This window comes from Carya illinoinensis, chromosome 12 (assembly GCF_018687715.1).
Source record: "Carya illinoinensis cultivar Pawnee chromosome 12, C.illinoinensisPawnee_v1, whole genome shotgun sequence".
NCBI lineage: Eukaryota > Viridiplantae > Streptophyta > Magnoliopsida > Fagales > Juglandaceae > Carya > Carya illinoinensis.
The window spans coordinates 22412990-22436084 of NC_056763.1; the positions used below are offsets into that span (position 1 = coordinate 22412990).

Genomic DNA, 23095 nt, shown 5'->3' on the forward strand with positions numbered 1-23095 from the left:
TAGTGTATGCGTCACAATTGTTGTGACCCCATACATAAGTAATCAAGATAAAACGTGACTGGAATACGAAATGACTTAAGCCCTGACGTAACATAACGTGACTTGAATATAACTTGAAATACATGACCAACTTGAGATAGAAATATTTCGTAACATTGCATAACATATAATAAACAACATATTTAACATGACATATTTGCAACAGTGAATATTACATGACTTGACATACATGTAATAGATGTCATACTTAGCATGACGTACTTGTAAGGTACAGTAATACATGACAGAATATATTATGTAACAGATAAAAATTGACGACAGAATAAATTCTGTATAATAGACAATTACGTGATAACTTGGCATGGCATGACATATATGATAACATACATACATACACTGTAGTTCCTTTACTTAGCACACATACACAGTAGACTGCTAGTAAGTTAAAAACTAACTTACCTCGATCTCCGCATTTCTTATAAAACTTCAAGTGCGACCACGAGGAACTGTAATTAGTGATTCTAAAAGTTAGAACTAAATCACTAAATATTTGAAATATGGAAAATACTAACTTAAAGAGTAAAATTTTCATTTTACTCTCTACATGTGGAAAAATGACCGTTTTACCCATAACTTAAGGATTTTGCATACTAACTCCAAAAGTTTCTAAAATTTACATTCCTCATGTAAATTTTGTCCTAAACTTAAATATCAATTCAGAAAAATTTAAAACAAAACACAACTATAAAGAACACACTATGACCGAAACATCCATAGGTCATTTCCCTTGATTTTTTGTTGCAATTCCTTCCAACTTCAAAACTCATGCTTAAATCAAAATTTTGCAACAAACATCTTCCAATCCTAAGTTCAAAACCATACTTAAAACATCCATTTAGAAAAAGCTAATAATCAACACCAAACTTTTTTGTAAAAAAGATCCAAGCACTTGAATCACAAGTTTTGACCTTAAATCAAAACATCTCCAAGAATTTCAAAAATCAAATCTTAGTTCTAACATATTCATAATATCATCCTAACATCAACCATGCTTTAAATCATCAAACTAAAGTCACCAAAATCACAAAATAACATTTGGAGTTTTTGGTTTTACACTTAGTCCAAAAACAGAAACTTTTTCCTCAACTAGTTTTGATAAATCTCTTGATCTATGACTTATAAATATATGATCTTCAAACCAAACCATTACATGGTTTAAAAAGATGTCCTAAAACATATATAAGCTTCTAATTCAAGATCACATGGTTAGAAATTAACCAAAACATAAATTTAGCCAAGAATATCCACACTTTGGCTTATCTGAATATCTCTTTGCATAAAATTTCATATCTTTGAAACTAACATCAAATATCTTCAAAATAATAATATAACATGTATATAAGATGTTTAGGATCCTCCAATAAAATTATCAAAGTCATTAGAATAGGTTTAGACCACCAAAGAGTTAAACTTTCTCAAAACAGAAACTGTTTTTCCTCTTCCAGTTTCTAAGTTTCTAAATCTAAGAAAATCTTTCATCAAAACCTTTAATCATGCAAAAATCCTCACCCAATAGTCATATATACATGTTAAAAATACTCCATAAAAATTTCGGATCAATATCTATCCATTAGTTTGGTCAAAAACTCCAAACTATAACATATTCTCCAGTTTATCTCCCAGAATGACCTTTTTATAGTTTACACAATATTTGACTGACCAAATGATTTTCAAATGGGGCAAATAAGATATCCATGTAAACTAGACTAAAAAAGGAACAACTTATATTAAGAAGACTTTATGATAAAACACTTACAACAGCTTCAAAATGGGTGTGCAAAAGACCTCCTAAAAGTTGTCCGAGAGAGAGTGTTTGATATTCTTTCAATGGAAAGTGTAAATGAAGATAATTTCGTGGGGAGAGGTGGCTGGAGATACTTATGGATGAGATATGGAAGAGATGAGGCTGGAGTTGAGAGTTGAGTGTAGTTTTCTCCTACCCAAAATATCTATAAAAGATTATCTCATAATATTCTATCCAATAATATCTACAAAAAATCAACTTAAGATATTTTTATCTAATAATATCTATAAAAATCAACTCAAAATATTTTTACCCAATAATATTCATGAAAATTACCTCAAGATATTTCTTTTTATCCAATAATATTTACAGTTTTGAACAGACGTTTTGACCGAAAATATGAAAAAATGTTATTACGCCATAAGATTTTAAATAACCTTCCGAGTCTAATGGCATAAACCATAATACATTTTGACACTTCTAACTATCTCCAATAATCAAAAACACACTTCTGATACCATAGTAAATAATAACACTAACTATGTAGTTAGACAAAAACCTATACGATTAATGGATTCGTGAAAACTTATGGGGTTTTCACGAGATTCCTAAAGTTAATAGAAATTTCACAATTGAATTTCTAGCGGGCTGTTACAATCTCCCCTCCTAAAAAAAAAGATTTCATCCTTGAAATCGAAGTAAGTAAGAAATAACAAGTTAAGGAATATGTGTTGCTTACCAACCTGGTGTCTATCCCGTATATATTTACCTTTGAGATTATGTCATTCCTTAACTCTCTTATTTTAATCAACAATTATATTATACTTCTTTCCATAAGGTTGGCCAAATTGTATCGACACACTCTCCAAACTTAAAATTTCAAGTAAATAATCTTCCGAAACTCTTCTTTAGAAAAACATAGGCGATATACTTTAAGTGTTCTTGTAAATACCAAAGTTAGTAGAGAATTCATCAAAATTAAGCTGTTATCCTCTCTCTCTCTCTCTGTTTTTTTTTTTTTAAATCGGTGGCCCTCTGTTTTAGACCAGACAACTCTGATGCGCATGATTTTTATAGGTCTTCTGTAGTTGTTAGGCGCCGCATAGCTACGACACTACTTTGTTCTTTTGTAATTGTCAGGCACCGCAGCTATGATACTACATTGCTCTTGTCTCTTGTAGAGAAATGATTCACGAGAGATGATTCGTCATAATTTTCTCTATAAAAGAATTATTCAGTTCATCTTCTTTCTCATCTCATCTTCTTCACTTTTCTGAAATTAGTCTGCATTCTTACTCTGCAATCTCTTTCTGCTTACTCACTTTGCAATGGCTCAGCAATCTTCTCATTACCAAAACATGAGGTATTCTACACCTCATTCACCAGTTGTTTATGCTTCTTCCGTAGGTGCTATAATGCAATCCAATAATGATCTGACTGATAAGTCAGATAATGAACTTATCTATGAGCTTGTGAGTCTCGGTACTCGATACTCATCAGCCATTGTCGCATATTCTCAGCGACTGCAATCCAGAACTGGTGGGGTTGACAAACTCCAGGAGAAAATTTCTATCCTTCAGAGGCTTCTTATGGAATCCAACATGAAGATAGAAGCAGTAAAGCGAGAGAACAAAGATTTAAAATCTTTACTTAACTCTTCTTTTCGAGTGGCTACTCCTTTAGATAGGAAAGACATGCAGATTTTTGAAGAGCAAGAGCGTTTAAAGATTGAGGCAAAGAGCCTCAAATTTCTGTAATTTTGCTTTATGATAATAAAATAATACTTCACAAATATTCATATTTGTGTTTCTATCTTCTGGTAGATGTTTTATGTGCTCCATTTTATTTCTTTCAGGGATTTTCATATATATGACATGATCCAATGACTCATATAAATATGCATTTAATCATGCATATCCAAACTCTCAGTAATCTTCAAGTTAATAAAAACCTCAAGGAGTTCTACTGGTCTAGGACTAACTTACTTCTTTATAATTGCAACAATCAGTCATCTTCCTAGGTGGTACTTCGATAGCTGACCAGTTAATAACTTAAACTTGAGACTTTCTCTCTTATGATTGTCATAACTCTTCTATCTATCATGAGTTATCAATTATTTTAACTCTAAATGATTTGTTCCTAATGTTCACATAAATCCTCAAGACCAAAATTTTACTCCCCATATAATAGTATTCAAAAGAAGATCGATCTATGTATTCATAAAGATAGTGCTTTGCCAGAAATCATTTATTGGCGGCGTGATAATACTATTATCATAAATTAATCCTAATAAGGTTAAAGCTTCTCCTAATCAAATTACTCTTCCAAACACAATTTCTATTGTATTCTCAGAATCAAAACAATCCTCCAAATATGTGGAATACTATTCATCAATCCTACATATCCTTTCTCATATTACTAAAAGGTATTCTATATCTACATTGGTATGAACAATAATATTTCTAATGAAAATTGTTACTCTTACCACTAGGGTAACAATTCAGCTTACAAGCTGAATTATCAAGCACTACCACAATTAATAGAAACAATGACTCGTTTGAATCAAACAATGTACAATTTACCAACCCCAAAGACTTGACCTACTCCAAAATAACAATAATGCAATACTACCATCAATTGCAATCAGATCAACGTTAACTATGTTTACCTCAACTAATCCTTCATCCATCGGGAAATTCTGATCCTCTTGATTGTTATCTCCCTTAGAATTCCGAGGTATTCTATCACGAGTCATGTGTCCCTTCTTGAAACACACGAGTATATGTATAAAAACCACATACTACCTTTCATAACTTAAGAAATTCAAGCCTACTGACGACTAAAATTTCAAGCCTAATGTTCGGTGCATTTCCTAAGGACATGTGGATTTACTGCCCAGAGACGTATTTGCTCTGATACCATCCTGTGACGCCCCCAAATTCCGTTTGGGATCGGACGGACATTTGAAGCGTCGAAACATGCAACACAAGGTTACCTGCCCCCGTTCATGACATATAAGATGCAATGTTCCTAACATGCATCTAACATTATGCAATATTCGCAGCGGATAATTTTTTTCTTTAGCAATACTATGCACCAAATTGAAAATATCCCAAATGCTTAAAACATACTTCATACATAAAGACCCATTGAGTAGATCACAACACTAGTCCAAAATGGTTATGATCCAAAAAATACTAAAGATGCAACTCCATTGTACAAGTAGTAATTTACGTTAACTACTATATTAACATTGACGTCGCACCGTCGCTTAGTCAACTGTGTCTAGTTGATCAGCTCCTGATTCTCTTTCAGGTCCTGTAACAAGATCTACCATTCGGGGGGAATGGTAGTTGGGGCTACCAAAGTGAGATTTGTAATTAAGTTAACAAAAAACTTCCACACAAGCTAATGATGCATGCATGACAGTAAAAACATAAATGCATAATCAAATTCATAAGTAATTAAAGTATAACTTGACGTACAACATAACATAATTGACATAACTTAAATTGAAACATGAACTGAACTTGACTTGACATGAACTTGATCTGAAACTTGACTTAACATGAAAAATACATACTCCATAGTTGTTGTGGCCCCATGTATTCTACGTGTAAATACATACTCCACAGTTGTTGTGGCCCCATGTATTCTACACAAACTTGACTTAACATGAAAAATACATACTCCACAGTTGTTGTGACCCCATGTATTCTACGTGTAAATACATACTCCACAGTTGTTGTGGCTCCATGTATTCTACGTGACACAATTGCTGTGTCTCACGTAGTGTATGCGTCACAATTGTTGTGACCCCATACATAAGTAATCAAGATGAAACGTGACTGGAATACGAAATGACTTAAGCCCTGACGTAACATAACGTGACTTGAATATAACTTGAAATACATAACCAACTTGAGATAGAAATATTTCGTAACATTGCATAACATATAATAAACAACATATTTAACATGACATATTTGCAACAGTGAATATTACATGACTTGACATACATGTAATAGATGGCATACTTAGCATGACGTACTTGTAAGGTACAGTAATACATGACAGAATATATTATGTAACAGATAAAAATTGACGACAGAATAAATTCTGTATAATAGACAATTACCTGATAACTTGGCATGGCATGACATATATGATAACATACATACATACACTGTAGTTCCTTTACTTAGCACACATACACAGTAGACTGCTAGTAAGTTAAAAACTAACTTACCTCGATCTCCGTGTTTCTTATAAAACTTCAAGTGCGACCACGAGGAACTGTAATTAGTGATTCTAAAAGTTAGAACTAAATCACTAAATATTTGAAATATGGAAAATACTAACTTAAAGAGTAAAATTTTCATTTTACTCTCTACATGTAGGAAAATGGCCGTTTTACCCATAACTTAAGGATTTTGCATACTAACTCCAAAAGTTTCTAAAATTTACATTCCTCATGTAAATTTTGTCCTAAACTTAAATATCAACTCAGAAAAATTTAAAACAAAACACAACTATGAAGAACACACTATAGCCGAAACATCCATAGGTCATTTCCCTTGATTTTTTGTTGCAATTCCTTCCAAATTCAAAACTCATGCTTAAACCAAAATTTTGCAACAAACATCTTCCAATCCTAAGTTCAAAACCATACTTAAAACATCCATTTAGAAAAAGCTAATAATCAACACCAAACTTTTTTGTAAAAAAGATCCAAGCACTTGAATCACAAGTTTTGACCTTAAATCAAAACATCTCCAAAAATTTTAAAAATCAAATCTTAGTTCTAACATATTCATAATATCATCCTAACATCAACCATGCTTTAAATCATCAAACTAAAATCACCAAAATCACAAAATAACATTTGGAGTTTTTGGTTTTACACTTAGTCCAAAAACAGAAACTTTTTCCTCAACTAGTTTTGATAAATCTCTTGATCTATGACTTATAAATATATGATCTTCAAACCAAACCATTACATGGTTTAAAAAGATGTCCTAAAACATATATAAGCTTCTAATTCAAGATCACATGGTTAGAAATTAACCAAAACATAAATTTAGCCAAGAATATCCACACTTTGGCTTATCTGAATATCTCTTTGCATAAAATTTCATATCTTTGAAACTAACATCAAATATCTTCAAAATAATAATATAACATGTATATAAGATGTTTAGGATCCTCCAATAAAATTATCAAAGTCATTAGAATAGGTTTAGACCACCAAAGAGTTAAACTTTCTCAAAACAGAAACTGTTTTTCCTCTTCCAGTTTCTAAGTTTCTAAATCTAAGAAAATCTTTCATCAAAACCTTTAATCATGCAAAAATCCTCAACCAATAGTCATATATACATGTTAACAATACTCCATAAAAATTTCGGATCAATATCTATCCATTAGTTTGAACAAAAACTTCAAACTATAACATATTCTCCAGTTTATCTCCCAGAATGACATTTCTATAGTTTACACAATATTTAACTTACCAAATGATCTTCAAATGGGGCAAATAAGATATCCATGTAAACTAGACTAAAAAAGGAATAACTTATATGAATGAGACTTTATGATAAAATACTTACAACAGCTTCGAAATGGGCGTGCAAAAGACCTCCTAAAAGCTGTCCGAAAGAGAGTGTTTGATATTCTTTCAATGGAAAGTGTAAATGAAGATAATTTCATGGGGAGAGGTGGCTGGAGATACTTATGAATGAGATATGAAAGAGATGAGGCTGGAGTTGAGAGTTGAGTGTAGTTTTCTCCTACCCAAAATATCTATAAAAGATTATCTCATAATATTCTATCCAATAGTATCTACAAAAAATCAATTTAAGATATTTTTATCTAATAATATCTATAAAAATCAACTCAAAATATTTTTACCCAATAATATTCATGAAAATTACCTCAAGATATTTCTTTTTATCTAATAATATCTACAGTTTTGAACAGACGTTTTGACCGAAAATATGAAAAAATGTTATTGCTCCATAAGATTTTAAATAACCTTCTGAGTCTAATGGCACAAACCATAATACATTTTGACACTTCTAACTATCTCCAATAATCAAAAACACACTTCTGATACCATAGTAAATAATAACACTAACTATGTAGTTAGACAAAAACCTATACGATTAATGGATTCGTGAAAACTTATGAGGTTTTCACGAGATTCCTAAAGTTAATAGAAATTTCACAATTGAATTTCTAGCGGGCTGTTACACAGCGTGTCCCATTTCTCAAAGGACATCAACTCTACAACTATGTTGATGGTTCCTTTCTTTCTCCTCCTTCTACAATCAATGGTGCGATGAACCTAGCATATGCGCAATGGGTGCTTCAAGACCAGTTGACTGTATCTGCTCTTAACTCTTCCTTATCAAAGACTGTTTTTGCACAAGTGCTTGAATGCAATACATCTCATGATATTTGGAGCACACTATAAAGTCATATGTCGCTCAATCGACAGCCCATGTTATCCAAACATAGTTTCAATTTACTACGTTGAAGAAAGGTTCTGAGTCAATAAATGAATACTACCACAAGGATAAATCCTTGTTTGCCTCCCTGTCAGTTGTTGGTCATCCGCTTTCTCCATCCCAATTCTCTATGTTTCTTCTTGTAGGTCTGGGTTCGAATTATGAGTCAATTATTAATTTCATCACCACTTGCCCCGAACCTCTCTCAAATCCCCAGATTTACAGCTATATGTTAAATCACGAATCCCGCTTAGCCCATCAACACCAATCTCTCCTTTCGCCCTCACTCATCTCTGCTAATGCCACTTCTCAGTTTCCTGTGGCTGCTGGATAGCATAACAGAGGGAGAACCCCTTTTCGTGAGTGAAGACATGGTAGAGGATCTTGGCATGGGTCAAACACGGCCCAGCTTAGGAACTTTGCCTCTAATCGCTCAGACTCTAGGCCCACATGCCAAGTTTGTCAGAAAACGAGCCGCACGGCTCTCTAGTGTTACAACTAGTTCAATCAATCTTACCAGTCCCCACCCCCATCCTCCTTTACAGCTAATTTCACTTCCCTTCAATCTAATGGATCCTCTTCAAATTATTGGTTTCTCGACACTGCTACTACTAATCACTTTACCTTAGAATTTGTAAATTTAAATTTAGACTATATGCCTTATCAAGGCCCTGAGTAAGTTAGCATTGGCGATGGCACGACACTTCACATTCAAAGCACTGGATCCACATAACTCAACACTACTTCTGGCAATTACATCTTTCATAAACTTTTGCATGTTCCTTCAATTACAAAAAATCTCTTGTATGTTCGTCAGTTTTGTTTGGATAATGCTGTCTTTTTTTAATTTAACTCCTTTTGTTTCCTTGTGAAGGATTTACAAACCAAGGAGGTGCTTCTTCAAGGTCTCGTTGGTGATGGTCTCTATGTCCTTCTGCTGCAAACAAACGCTTCCTCTTCTCAAGCTTTTATTGGCCAACGCACTTTCACACAACTATGGCATGCTCGCCTCAATCATCCATCTCCTCGGATCACTTCGTTTACTCTACGACAGTTTCAACTACCGGTCACAAATAAGTCCGCTCTCCAAGTATGTTCCGCTTGCTCTCAAGCCAAAGCTCATGCTCTACCTCATCCACCATCTCCATCTACATCGAACAAGCCATTCTAGTTTCTTTTTCTTGATGTTTGGGATCCCGCTCCAATGTTTTCTTCTAATGGTTGTCGTTTTTATTTTTCCATTGTGGATGATTTTTTTAAATACATTTGGTTTTTCCCACTTCAATCTAAATATGATATTTCTAAGATATTTTTAGAATTTTTGCGTCATGTCAATAACACGTTCTCTACAAATATTTTATATGTTCAATTTGACTGGGGTGGTGAATTTCACGCCTTCACAAACTACTTCAATCGTGTGGTATTTCTCATCATCTCACTTATCCCTACTCGCATTCTCAAAATTGTATTGTTGAGCGTCGTCGTCATCACATAGTTGAGACTAGTTTGTCTCTTTTTGCCCATACTTCGGCTCCTTTTAAATATTAGTCTAAAGCCTTTTAGACATCTATTTTTTTAATTAATCGAATGCCCACCCCTGTCCTTAATAATAAATCACCATTTGAAATGTTGTTTCACACCATTCCAAACTATAAAATTTTAAGTGTTTTCAGCTTGACTTGTTGGCCAAATCTTTGTCCCTATAATCGGCACAAAATAGACCTTCGTTTTCATCTTTCTGTTTTTATGGGATATAGTAATGATCATAAGGGTTATTGCTGCCTTCATCTGCCTACAGGTCAAACATATATATCTCGTGATGTCAAATTTGATGAGATTGTTTTTCTCTTCTCTACGCAGCCCATCCTAGACACGACCCAGCCCTTTTTCCCACGTACGGTCATTCCTCTCTTCCCATCTCATATTCTTCCTTCATGGCCCATTCCTCATTTAGTCAATGAGACCTCATGACCTGTTACTTCTGCAAAAAACCTGGCCTAACCTTCTCAGCCCACTATGCATACTCCCTTTAGTCCACGTTTGCCTTCACCATTACAATCTTTTAAACCTAATCTCTAATTTTCCTCTCTGCTGTCAACACCCCACACTGACTTACCTTCCACTTCGCCTTCTGTGTCAAATCCTAATCACCATTCATCACTAGCTTGTTCATCGGTTCCTACATCCTCCACCAAACACTCTGCTGCTTCCTCTCACCCGATGGTTACTCAAACCAAGTCTCGATCTCTCCGTCCCCTTGTCTGAATTGATGGAACAATACCCTGGCCTCCTCTCAAACCGTTACTCTCTCTCACTTGTTGCTCACAACTTGTTCCAGAAGAACCATCCTCCTTCACTGAGGCATCTTGATTTCCTAAATGGAGGGTTGCTATGGCCACCGAATTTGCTGTCCTCTTACAAGGCCGTACCTGGGATCTAGTTCCCTTCTCCACCTCCTTCAATCTTCTGAGTGCCAAATGGGTCTTGAAATCGAAGCGTTGGGCCAATAGTACTCTTGAGCACTACAAGGCGTGCCTTGTGGCCAAGAGCTTCCATCCACAGCCTGACCTTGATTACACCAAAACTTTTAGTCCAGTTGTCAAATTGGTAACTATCTCGCTCATTCTTTCTCTTGCCGTCACTCATAGCTGGCCTTTGCATCAGTTGGACATCTAGAACACATTTCTGCACAGGGATCTTGAAGAGGATGTATACATGCAACAGACTTCGGAGTTTGTAAATACCAATCTTTCCAACCATGTCTGTAAGTTGAGGAAGTCGATCTATGGTTTGAAGCAAGCCCCGAGGGCTTGGTTCTCCAAGCTCACAGATCGGCTACTCTCTCTTGGCTTCCCTGGTTCAAAATTTGACTACTCTTTATTTGTTTTTAGAAATAACTTTGATTTCATTTATGTCTAAATTTACGAGGATGACATTATTGCTACTAGATCTACATCTACTTTGATATCTAAGTTCATTGTTGCCTTAAAATCATATTCTTCTATGAAGGATCTCAGGTTATTTCATTATTTTCTATGCATAGAGGTGTTTCAAAATTCATCTGATCTTTACGTTTCACAATTTTATTATGTGTCTAACCTGCTTATTTGAACCAACATGCACCAATCTAAATCTGTCTAGACTCCTTTATTGGCCTCTGTCAAACTAAATGCTCTTGATGGGTCCTCCTTTGAGGACCCTCATCTCTATCGAAGTATCATTGGAAGTCTCCAACATTTAGCTTTTACTAGGGCTGACATTTGATTTGCAGTAAACAAAGACTATCAGTACATGCATTATCCACGAAAGCCCCACTGGCAAGCCGTAAAACACATTCTTCGATATCTTAATCACACCAAAATTTTTTGTCTTCATTTATGTGCTTCTTCCTCTATTAAACTATCTACCTTTTCCGATGCTAACTGAGTAGGATGCCCTGATGACCGTAAGTCTATCGGAGGTTACTTCATTTATTTTGGATCTCACATCATTTATTGGGGCTAAAAAAAAAAGCCCACTATAACTCAATCTTCCATTGAATAGCTTCAATAACCGAATGGTAGTTTTGCTACATTAGGTGGCGCCTAATGTGAAATTCTTTGCTAATGTGGCGCCTAAATTATCACTCTATCTTCAATAACCGAATGTTGTAGCAAAGAATTTCACATTAGGTGGCGCCTAATGTGAAATTCTTTGCTACAACATTATAAGAGCATGGTAGTTTTCTTGTTGAACCTCCAATGCTGTGGCGTGATAATTTAGGCGCCACCTATCTCTCGGTTAATCCTGTATGACATGCTCGTATTAAGTATATCGAACTTGATTATCATTTTGTATGAGATAGAGTGACTGTCAAAACCCTACAAGTCTCTTTTATTTATAGTAAAGATCAGCTTGCTGGCCTTTGACCAAGTCCTTGTCCTCAACTCATTTTTCACAGTTACGCTTAAGCTTACTCGCACTACAGTGCCGCTTGAATTGCATGAGGATGTTAAGACAGTCTACTGTGGTGCTGAAAAACAACCTCACAAGAAACGTGCCTCAAGTACACTTGAGCACCGAGAATAACTGATTGCGGCACGCACACACAAATATTCCAACTGTAGCAAGAATCATCTAAAAAATATTCATAACCGAATGCTGATGTGGACCAATTATATTGTATTTGTTGCTGTGATATTGTGCTATAAATACCTATAGATATTATCTGAAATGTATGTTGGGAAAATCTGTAATACTGAAATGAAATTTTAATGCAATATTTCTTTATTCAGACCTTGTGTCAAATGACTTTGGTTCATCTCTGTTACCTTCTTCAATATGAGTCATGATAGAGAATCCTACACTCACCATTGACTAATCTTTTCATATCTTGACTAAATACAAGAGCTTCAAAAATAGATATATGAAATAGGCTCAACCGTATTAATCAAATATTTAGTACTATCTTAAATTTGTATGAACAACAATAATATTGGAGTAATACTATACATAGTAGTGTAATGCGCAAGTGCTATACAGTCATTTTGAAAAATAGTAAAATTTACTATTAAAAAATTACTTTTTTTTCTTGTGAATCTTAAATTTATTTACTTTTTTTCAAACTAATTGAGCGATGCGTATACACTATATGATTACAATTATCATTTATCATAATATTGTATAATCCATATGGTTTATTATCATCTATTTTTTCGTTTAAGGACCTTTTTATAAAAATCTTGAACTACTAATCCCATGATCAATGATGAACACATACGGTTGAGATGGGAAAGGCAAGAAATCAATGATCTTGATGGCAGCCACTTTCCGTTATCTGTATGTCAACATGCTGCCTATTCCCTTTGGGTTGAAGGAATTAAAGTTTACTTAATTTTGAGAGTTGGTTTTTAATTAAATACATGCATTATTTGTTCGCTTATATTTTGTGGGAGTGAAAGTTATTAGCTTATTCCACATCAGTTATGAAGAGAGTTGATGGTCAGTTTATAAATATAAAAGAAAATATCATCAATTGAGCTAGCTTTTAGAATTAAGAGAGCTCATAACTACTTAACACTTATATCAGAGTCTAAGGTCCCGTTTGGTTATATAGTTCAGATGAGATGAGATGTTTTGAATAGTAATGAATAAAATATTATTATAATATAATTTTTTAATATTAATTTTGGATTGAGATTTGAAAAGTTTACAGATAGTTAATGAAAAAATAGGTTATCTCTGCTTTGACTCATGACTCAATGTGTGAAGATGAGATTGTTGGATTATATCTCACATCCATTATAAAAAGACAATGGTAGTTAATAAATATAAGGAAAAGTTTTACCTCTTAAGCAATTAACGAGTCAAATTTCATATCACTTGAATGAGTTGTCAATTAATTAGATAGTTGAGAAGTGCATGTAACCAACCTCTAATAATTTACAATAAGATAAAAGTATGATGAAATATTTAAATAAAATAAAATACAAGTTTATAATATACAAATTTTTTATATTTTTTTTTTAAAATGAGATTAATATGTGTATTTTTAAAAAAAGAATGAGATTTATTGTATAAAGAAAATATATTATAATATGAAAAACACTTACTTTATATTTAGAGAAATGTTACTGTTCTTCTTAATTGTTACCAAACACTTTATATTTTTGATGTGACAATGTGATGTCACATGACCTATTAAAATAATTAAAAAAATATATTTAAAATAAAATAATTTTTCAAAATTTAAAAATAAAATTTTCTCCGCATTTTTATGTATGTGTTTTTAATTTTTTTTTAATTAGTCATGAAACACTAGTTGTTCTAGGCAAATTGAGTAATATAAATTATAATAAATTTTTTTATTCATTATCTTTATGCCATACATGAAAAAATAAAAAAAATATATGATATAGATATTATAAATAAAATTTTTAAGATATAGTAGCATTAATTAGTAATACTATATAACACATTTTTATTTTATTAAGTAAGATGTGACATATTTATTATTATTATATAATAAAAAAATATAAAATAAATAATTATTTAATAATAATAAATATATTACATCTTATTTAATAAAATAAAAGTGATAAGAAAATATAATGTATAGATTTTTTTTTTAACTTTTTATTTAAATTTTAAATAAATAATAAAATTGAAAAAAAAAACTTAAAAACATTTTGAATGAAATAATACAGCTACGCTTTTTCAACTTCCAACTCGATTTTATACGGAGTCACTGACACGCTGACACGTACAGTTTCTTCAAAAAATAAAATACACTTTCCTTCGCTTAAAAGGCTCGCTCCTTCGTTCACTCCCACGCCTCTCCGAGTCTGTGCCTGTCTCTACAAGATACTTTGTCTCGTTCCCCAGCCAATGTCCCCTCCCTTCACCCAAGCAAATCAACTCTCTCCCCCTCTCTCGCGCATTTCCTTACCATCATTCATCATGCTTGAACTCATTTATCCAGCTGTGAAATCTCTATCAACTTTCTACCGCTAGATCTGATTTTTTTTTTCCTGTGATTCGATTGTTCGTGATGTAATCGACAGACCAGATTGAGGCGTGGAAGATTGGAGACCCACATTGGTAGTAGGGGTAGGGGAAATGGGATCGGGCGGAAGTAAGGCGTCTTTCGGTGGTGTGACGACATCGTCTTCGTCTACCTCGGGTAGGGTACCGAGGGTTCGATCGAGAGGGCACCGAGTTTTCCAGTCGTCTTGTCTCGGAACATCCTCTGGATCCCGCGACGGTGGCAATGCCGATCACCAGGTCCATCATTTTTGTTACCCATTTTGCCCCTTCTGTTTTTTTTTCTTCTGTTTCAGTTTTCGTGTAGCTCCGATTTTCATATACTATTTTTTTTCTTTTGGTACTCGTTTGTCTTACATTTGCAACAGAGAATTCGATTTCTCCGAGTAATATTTAGCGAATCTACGTTGGATCTAAAAAAGTTTTTTTTTTTTTTTTTTAAATCCTGTGAGGCGAAACTTTAGAGTCTATTTCCAATGTACTGGGCTCTAGGTCCAATGGATGGCCTATATAGTTTAGTTACACTCCGATGAAGAACTATGTATATGAAGGAGAATTCTATATACTAGGTAGTACGTTCTGAGGGCATTCCCTTCTCAATAAGTAGACGAGACATTTTCTCATTGACCTTTGAATTTATTATATGAAAAAATAATAAATGTGAAGATTAGGGTGTACTTAACGTTATTCGTATAAATAATTCGGTTAGAGAGCGGGACCTGTTATTTTGTCACTTTTGTTTTCTGGATCAAATGTGCACAAATTTCAATTGGTAGTTATGTTCCGGGTTATAACTCAACCATACTTCGGTTGACTTTATGAACGTTCATGAACTAATTGGAAAGTTTCAAATGAATTTTTAATAGGATCAGATTTATAGTAGATGCCAAAACTCTTATAAATTAGTTGATTTAAGATACGAGTCTTGATGCTTTACATCTCATGATTATGGAGATTTCTATTAGTGGAGCTTAGTGAATTTGCTGGATGAATTCCCCCAATAGTTTTGTTGTTTGGTCAATTAATGTGAAGCTCTGGGGTGTGGGATCGTATTGTTGACGGGAAACTTGAGTTTTTGGTTTTAGATTCTATTTCCGAATTTCAATTGCTATTGAGAAATGAGAATGTTGGGTTTTCTGGTGAATAAACATTTGAAGAAATTGTGTTGAAGTATTTGCCTCTAGACACGGATTGCTCTGTGGTGTGTTGGTTAATCTCTCTCTCTCTCTCTCTCTCGGTGAGAGGTTGAACTTCGGTGCCAGTAGGCATTATGCATATTGACACTGTTTTTCATGGTTTAGCAATTATCAGAGGACATATTAGTGACATGCAATCATTTAGTTAGTCGTTATTGGTTTTCTAAATAAGTGCATGTGTAAATCATGTTTCAGGTCTGCAATTTTGGGAAGAAAGAAAATGGTTATGGTATAGGTCCATGTACAGATCGCACTGAAACAAGTTCAGATGAGGTGAAGACTGAGTGTTATAGAAAGGTTAAAGCTGATCAAACTGGTGAACTGCCTTGTTTATCTTCGAATGGTGATCTTGAAGAATGGGACGAAGCTAATGTTACTGGTACGGCATCCAGAACTGGTAGCAGCTCCCGAGCTTCTTCAACTCAATCCATGAACCCCTCAAGTCGTTTTCTTTCTCGCTTTAGCTTAATACCAGGTAATGGAAGCTTCAGACTCAGCAGAGCAATCAGTTTAGGGTCATCAAGATCTTATCCTGTTTCTTCTACAAGTCTCACAATACTAAACGATGAAGATGAGCTTCATCTACGAGCAGGACCTGCCAGCAGCTTTGTTCGTAGAAATGAAACACGTCAAGGTAGTCGCTTGCTTCCTGCATCATTGTGTGATGAAACATCCACACAATGTTATGAAGAGGCTACTGGCAGTTTGATGTTACATGCTCCAACACCTGATGTTTCTGACAATTTCCAAGATAATCAGACAACTCCTCATATCCACAATACGACGATAGATGGTGATATAACAAGAAATGGGGTTGAAGGTAACTTGTATTCACCAAGGGTTCATACTGAAACTGGGAGTGTTGAGACTAGGCATCCTGATAGGCGGATTGGAGCTCGCGAACCAGTTGAACGGAATGTTCGTTTCAGTCGGACCCTAAGTGTTGGAAGACTTCGTGACAGAGTTCTTCGTCGATCATCACTGTCTAACTTAACATTTTGTCCTTTTCAACCAGAGACAGAAACAAGAGATGCTAGTCAGGGCAGTGGTAGACCGGCCTGGGAGGATGAGATAAGGCACCCGGTATCTGAAGATAATGCTGTAATGACTCCAACTACGTCTGGTTATCCTACATCGGGTACATCTAGCTCTTTATTTAGTATCCAAGATTACGAGGTGGAAACTTCGCGGTCAAGAGAAGGTAGGTACCATGATCTACTGGAGCATAGATCAAATTTCCTCGAAAGGAGAAGAAGAATACGATCTCAGGTTTGTAAAGTTTTTGCTGGACTCTGCTGAGTTGCCACCTAACCCTTTTTGTATGGCATAATGCAATTTTGTGATTTTCCATCATTACGTGTGTTTGATTCGGAATAGTGATCTTGTTCATGATTTAGGTTCGTGCTCTTCAGCGATTGGGGAGTCGTTTTGAGAATCTGTCTGGACATGAGAGGTCTTGTATATTATCTGGTCAACATAGAACAGGTCGTTGTACATGTCGTGTTAGCAATCGGGATGCCAATGTAAATGATGATGGCAGTGCTAGGGCCAGCATATCAAGAATTGTTATGTTAGCTGAAGCTTTATTTGAGGTAGCACAGATATGCAATTACCTTTTCAAATGGACTATTTTGGTATTATTTATACAAGTTGAATCCTCTTTACATATTTTAATTAGGTTCTGGATGAAATTCACCAGCAATCTGTGGTTTTATCTTCTCGACCTTCTGTATCTTCAATTGGATCTCTCCCTGCACCCAATGAAGTTGTAGAGTCCTTGCCTGTCAAATTATACACCAAGTTGCAAAAACATCCGAATGAGGAGGCTGCACAGTAAGTTTTTCAAGTTTACCTTTTGGTTTTCAGATTACTTTACTAAATTGTTGAATGCTGAACTGCGTGTTTCATCTTCACCTGTGGTAATCATAATCTAACCTAGGGAGTCTCTCAATTGCTGAATTCCCAAATATACTCGGTACTTTGTATGCCGACCCTTAAATCAGTACCTGCTCACTGCAGAATAATCCTAAGTTCGTCAAAATGATGTCTGAGCAATTTACACTTGGTTCTTTATTGTTTTCCTTTTTTCAAAAATAGTTTAGTTCAATTGGAAATTCCTTTCAAGTTGTCTTTTATGCTGGATTATCTTAAGTTGCGTTCTGCTTTTGTTTATGTTTTAGATGTTATATATGCCTTGTGGAGTACGAAGAAGGAGACAGCTTGCGGATATTGCCTTGCCATCACGAATTCCATAGAGCATGTATAGACAAATGGCTGAAGGAGATCCACAGGTATGAGATGGGTCCAGTCTTTTAGTATTTTCAACATTTATGACTTACAATATAAATACATATGCGTGCATTCAGTTGCAGAATTGTATGTTCAGGATTACATACAGTTGTCTAGTTTATGATTCTGGTAATATTAACTTGAGATTCTTTTTTCATTGTAAACTTTATATACATATATATATATATATATATATATATATATTTTTAAGTAATAAGAAGTTTTATTGAATCAAGTAAATAGGCATAGCCAAAGTACACATGATGTATACAAAAGAAAACACCTAAATACAAACACTTAAACACCTAAAGTACACCTAATTCCTCCCAACAAACGTTCTCTATTATCAAAACACCGCCCATTCCTTTTCAACCATAAACACCACATCAGGCATAAAGGAATCATCTTCCAAATAGCAACAATTTGATGACTACCCTTAGTGCCTTTCCAACGAGCCAAAAGATCCACTACCCTCTTAGGCATCACTCAATCAATACCCATCCTACCAAAAATCTCATTCCAAATGGTCTTTGCAACCTCACAATGAAGACATAAATGGTCAACAGATTCACCATCTTTCTTACACATGAAGCACCAACTTTAGAGTATTAGCATTGGTTTCTCTATATGCATCTTCAAAATCACATCTTTTGAAGATTGATTTTGCATATTAAGAAAAACTTCCACAATGAATTAATCTTTGAACTAAATAATAATAAAATATTATTATTTTTTATTTTTTCTTAAAATTATTATTTTTATATATTTTACAAGTACCACAATGTGCTCAAAAATACCAATTACATATATCTAAATATTACCACTTTCATATAACAAAATGACTAATTTTATCAATAAATATTAATATGTACTAAAAAAAGCATTTTGTACCATCAACTTAATACAAATTTCATATATCAAAATCATTTTAATACATATTCCACAAGCTAGGACGCTAGGATGCAAGATTTCGGCTTTTCCTATGACATATTTGGGACTTCCTTTGGGGAGTGCTTCAAGGGCGCTTTCGATATGGGATACAGTGATCGAGAAAATAGAGCGAAGACTAGCAGGGTGGAAGAGAATGTACTTGTCAAAAGGTGGAAGGATTACCTTGATAAAGAGTACTCTTTCTAACCTTCCTACGTATTTTTTATCTCTTTTCCCAATACCTGCTAGTGTGGCGACACGTATTGAGAAGCTCCAATGTGATTTTTTGTGGGGGGGTATGGGGGAGGAGTTCAAATTTCACTTGGTTAATTGGGGGCAAGTGCGGCGCCCTATCTCAGGAGGAGGTTTGGGGATCAGGAATTTAAGGGTTTTTAATCGAGCTCTATTAGGCAAATGGCTGTGGAGATTTGCTAAGGAACCAGACTCTTTATGGAAATTGGTGATCGAGAAGAAATATGGTGGTTTATGGAGGTGACTGGTGTACTAGAGATGTAAGGGGGGCTTATGGGGTTGGTTTGTGGAAACATATAAGAAAAGGGTGGGGGGTTTTTAACCGTTACGTTCAGCTTCAGCTGGGTGTGGGTTCGAGGATTAAATTTTGGGGAGATGTTTGGTGTGGTAATAGGGCTTTACAAGAACTCTATCCCTCCCTCTTCCAGATTGCAAGGGAAAAGGATGCTGCAGTGTCAGAGATTATGGAGATTGCAGGGGGTCAGATACTTTGGAACATTAATTTTACTAAGGAGGCACATGATTGGGAAATAAGCAGCTTTGCAGACTTCTATGGACTCCTATACTCCATAAGACCAAACAGGCAACAAGAGGATGTTATGTGGTGGACTCTAACAGGCAAAGGTACTTTTTCCATTCGCTCCTTCTATAAAGCCCTAACCCAAGTGCCTAACACTCAGTACCCTTGGAGGAAGATCTGGAGACACAAGGCCCCTCCCAAAGTTTCTTTGTTTGTATGGACTGCTTCTTTGGGAAAGATTCTTACCACTGATAATTTGAGAAAAAAGAGGATCATCATTGCAGATTGGTGTTGTATGCGTAGAGGAGGGGGAGAGTCGGTAGAGCATCTACTTTTGCATTGTGATATAGCTTGGACTCTATGGAATGAGGTATTCGCTAGATTGGATATGCCCTGGGTTATGCCGAAGATAGTGGAGGCAGCTTTGGCTAGTTGGTCCAACATAAGAGGCAGACAACCAATTAAAGAAATTTGGAAGATGATCCCTCTATGCATTATGTGGTGCCTGTGGCAGGAGCGCAATGCGCGGACTTTCGAAGATCAAGAGAGATCGTTAGGGGAGCTTAAACTTTTATTTTTTAGAACTCTCTGTAGTTGGGCTATTGCTATTGATTTTAACGGCATGGTCTTTCATGATTTTCTTGTCTCTAATGTGCCTACCTAATTAGGGCATTAGAGTTGTGTACTGACATTTCCATTTTTTTATCAATATACCTTATTTATTCATCAAAAAAACATATTCCACAAAGTTGATTTTAATGGGTAGGAGAGAGAAAAAAATAATAAAATAATGTTTTGAGAGTGAATAGTATTTCTTCAAATTGAAAGAAACACTATTCATAGCTATGCAAAATTTTGAAGATACATAATCCAATGTAGACTAATTTAGAGAGATATTATGCAAATATGAAGATGAATATGAAGATACATAAGCCATTGCCAATGCAGATGATAAGACCACGCTTTCTCAAGTTATCCGTCGTCAAGACTTTCCCAAGAGACGCCAACCAACAAAAAAAAAAAAAAGCAACCTTACATGGCACCTTGGATCTCCAAATGCACTTCCAAGGAAATTGACTAACACAATGGCAAGTCAACGCCTTGTAGAATGAACTAACAGAGAATCTGAGATTTCCATCATGATTCCACTCCAATCTATCCTCCCTTCCCTGTATAATCTTCATGTCATACAACCTTCTGAAAAAATCTGAAATGACACTCACTTCCCAATCATGAACATCTCTAATAAAACTCACATTCCATTGAGGAGTATCATTTGAAAAGATTAAAGAATCAGCCACTGCAGCTTCTTGATCTCTTGCAATCCTAAAAAGAGAAGGAAAAGCATTCTTGAGAGCCATATTCCTACACCAAATATTAAGCCAAAAGTGAATCCTAGTTCCTCTGCCCACCTTAAATTTAACATGGCTAACAAACCCCCCCCCCTCCCCCCAAAAAAAAAAAACAAAAAAACCATTCTGTATAGATTTCCACAAATCCACTCCATACACACCTCTTACTTTATTAGAACACCAACTCCCCTAAGCCCTCTTCCCATATTTAACATCAACAGTATTCCTCCCCCCTTTTTTCATTGTAAACTCCAGTTAGGTTCATCTTTGAACCCTTAGGAACTTATGAGGCATAAGGTCGTGTTTCATATAGGGCAGATTGTGTAAACTACCCTTTTTCATTGTGAAATGCCTGATTATGAGCTAAGTGGGCAACAGTTTCTAGTAGCTCCATGTTTGGTTCAGTCAAGGAATCCTTTTGCTCCAGACATTATTAGAACTTGATCCAATATATGGGTCCTGATTAAGGCTCCCGTGACTTTAAGAAAATTGAGTTTTTCAAGCAATTAAGTGCACTCTTTGTATTACTTATATATAAAAAAAAAAGTGCACTCTTTGTATTGATAGTGCATGTCATTGATTTCTTGGTTTTGTGCCGGTGGCGCGTTCTTCTAGACAATATTTCTGTTAAGGTTGTAGGGTTTCTACTCCTTTTGTTGCATCTTTGCATTGCTATGTTTACCTCTACAAGGTCAACTACCTTTGATTCTTTTATCTCTCTTTCTTGGCAATAGACACATTAGAGTTACTTTGAGATGATAGTAGCAATGTTAACCCTCTCCCCCTTCCCTTTTAACGATGGAATTCATTTGTTTGCTAGATCAGTAAAATTCTCAAATTCATATAAAATGGACCAGTACATGTTATGGAAGTCTAAAAAGAGAGGTGATAATCCTGAGCTTTTTTTTTCTCCTCTGAAAATGTCCTCTCTATAAACCATTGCAATTATATGAAGAAAGATGTCCTGATTTTTGTACTTTTCATGATCGAGTGCAAATAGAATTGGTTTTCCCACATGCAGATTATAAATTCGTGTGCTCACTTTCCCTTGCTATTTTTGACATTACAAACGAGTGTTCTCTTGGTTCTGCTAACAACGAGACAATATGCTTGCTCGTTTATGGTGTTCAGGGTATGCCCTCTTTGTCGTGGTGACATCTGCAGAACTGATTCATTGCCTGCCGAGAACTGAAGTGGCTAGCTTTGCCGTCTTTTTAAAGAACCCATGAACTCTTTGAGTAAAGTTCTTCACCTAGGCAAGAATAAAAGCTGAGAGTCAATTCTGATTCTTCAGAAAGTTGTGGTCATTTTTTGTCGGATTTATCTTTCTTGGCTGCGGTTAATTGCTCTAATTGCACAATGAAACATGGCACCGTGGTAGAAATGAACTGAACTACTTGCAAGTTCCCCTGGAACTGGATAGAGGGGAGAGATGGTTCTTCTTGTTGCCCAATGAGCACTATATATTTTGAGCATTCCCAATTCTAAATTCCTTGAATCTTGCTTGATATGTGGCGTGTGTTTTGTTACATGTTCTGGATCAGATTTGTACAGTAATGTTGTACGAGAGAGGATAAGAACAGCTTGGATTGGAGTACGCCTTCTTGGGTTTGATTGACCATTTCCAGTTTAATGGTTGATGTTTTAAATTCATGGGTTTAACTCATCTTATAAAACTGATTCAACAAGAGAGATTTGTTCAATGCTTATAAGCATGCTCAAGA

General features: G+C 35.0%; 1 protein-coding gene across 3 annotated transcripts; it reads left to right on the plus strand.

Annotated features, from left to right (window-relative positions):
- The first annotated feature begins 14582 nt into the window (after positions 1–14582).
- Positions 14583–22879, plus strand: LOC122289866 (E3 ubiquitin-protein ligase MBR1-like). Of its 3 annotated transcripts, none has more exons than XM_043097221.1 (7): positions 14583–15072; positions 16224–17297; positions 17426–17620; positions 17728–17861; positions 18209–18319; positions 22192–22256; positions 22503–22879. In XM_043097221.1, the coding sequence occupies exons 1-7, from the start codon at positions 14908–14910 to the stop codon at positions 22598–22600; spliced, it is 1842 nt and encodes a 613-aa protein (XP_042953155.1). In that variant the 5' UTR covers positions 14583–14907; the 3' UTR covers positions 22601–22879. The 3 variants fall into 3 exon arrangements, with proteins under 3 accessions (XP_042953155.1, XP_042953154.1, XP_042953156.1); XM_043097220.1 differs by having other exon boundaries at positions 14585–15072; positions 17707–17861; XM_043097222.1 differs by lacking the exon at positions 22192–22256 and having other exon boundaries at positions 14586–15072; positions 17707–17861.
- Positions 22880–23095: the final 216 nt, after the last annotated feature.

Excerpts from the sequence above, each read along its gene's own strand:
- LOC122289866 (XM_043097220.1), top strand. The coding sequence starts at position 14,908 with ATGGGATCGGGCGGAAGTAAGGCGTCTTTCGGTGGTGTGACGACATCG. Across the intron at positions 17,298-17,425 it reads GAAGAAGAATACGATCTCAG|GTTCGTGCTCTTCAGCGATT; the intron begins GTTTGTAAAGTT and ends TTCATGATTTAG. Across the intron at positions 17,621-17,706 it reads TAGCTGAAGCTTTATTTGAG|GTTCTGGATGAAATTCACCA; the intron begins GTAGCACAGATA and ends TATTTTAATTAG.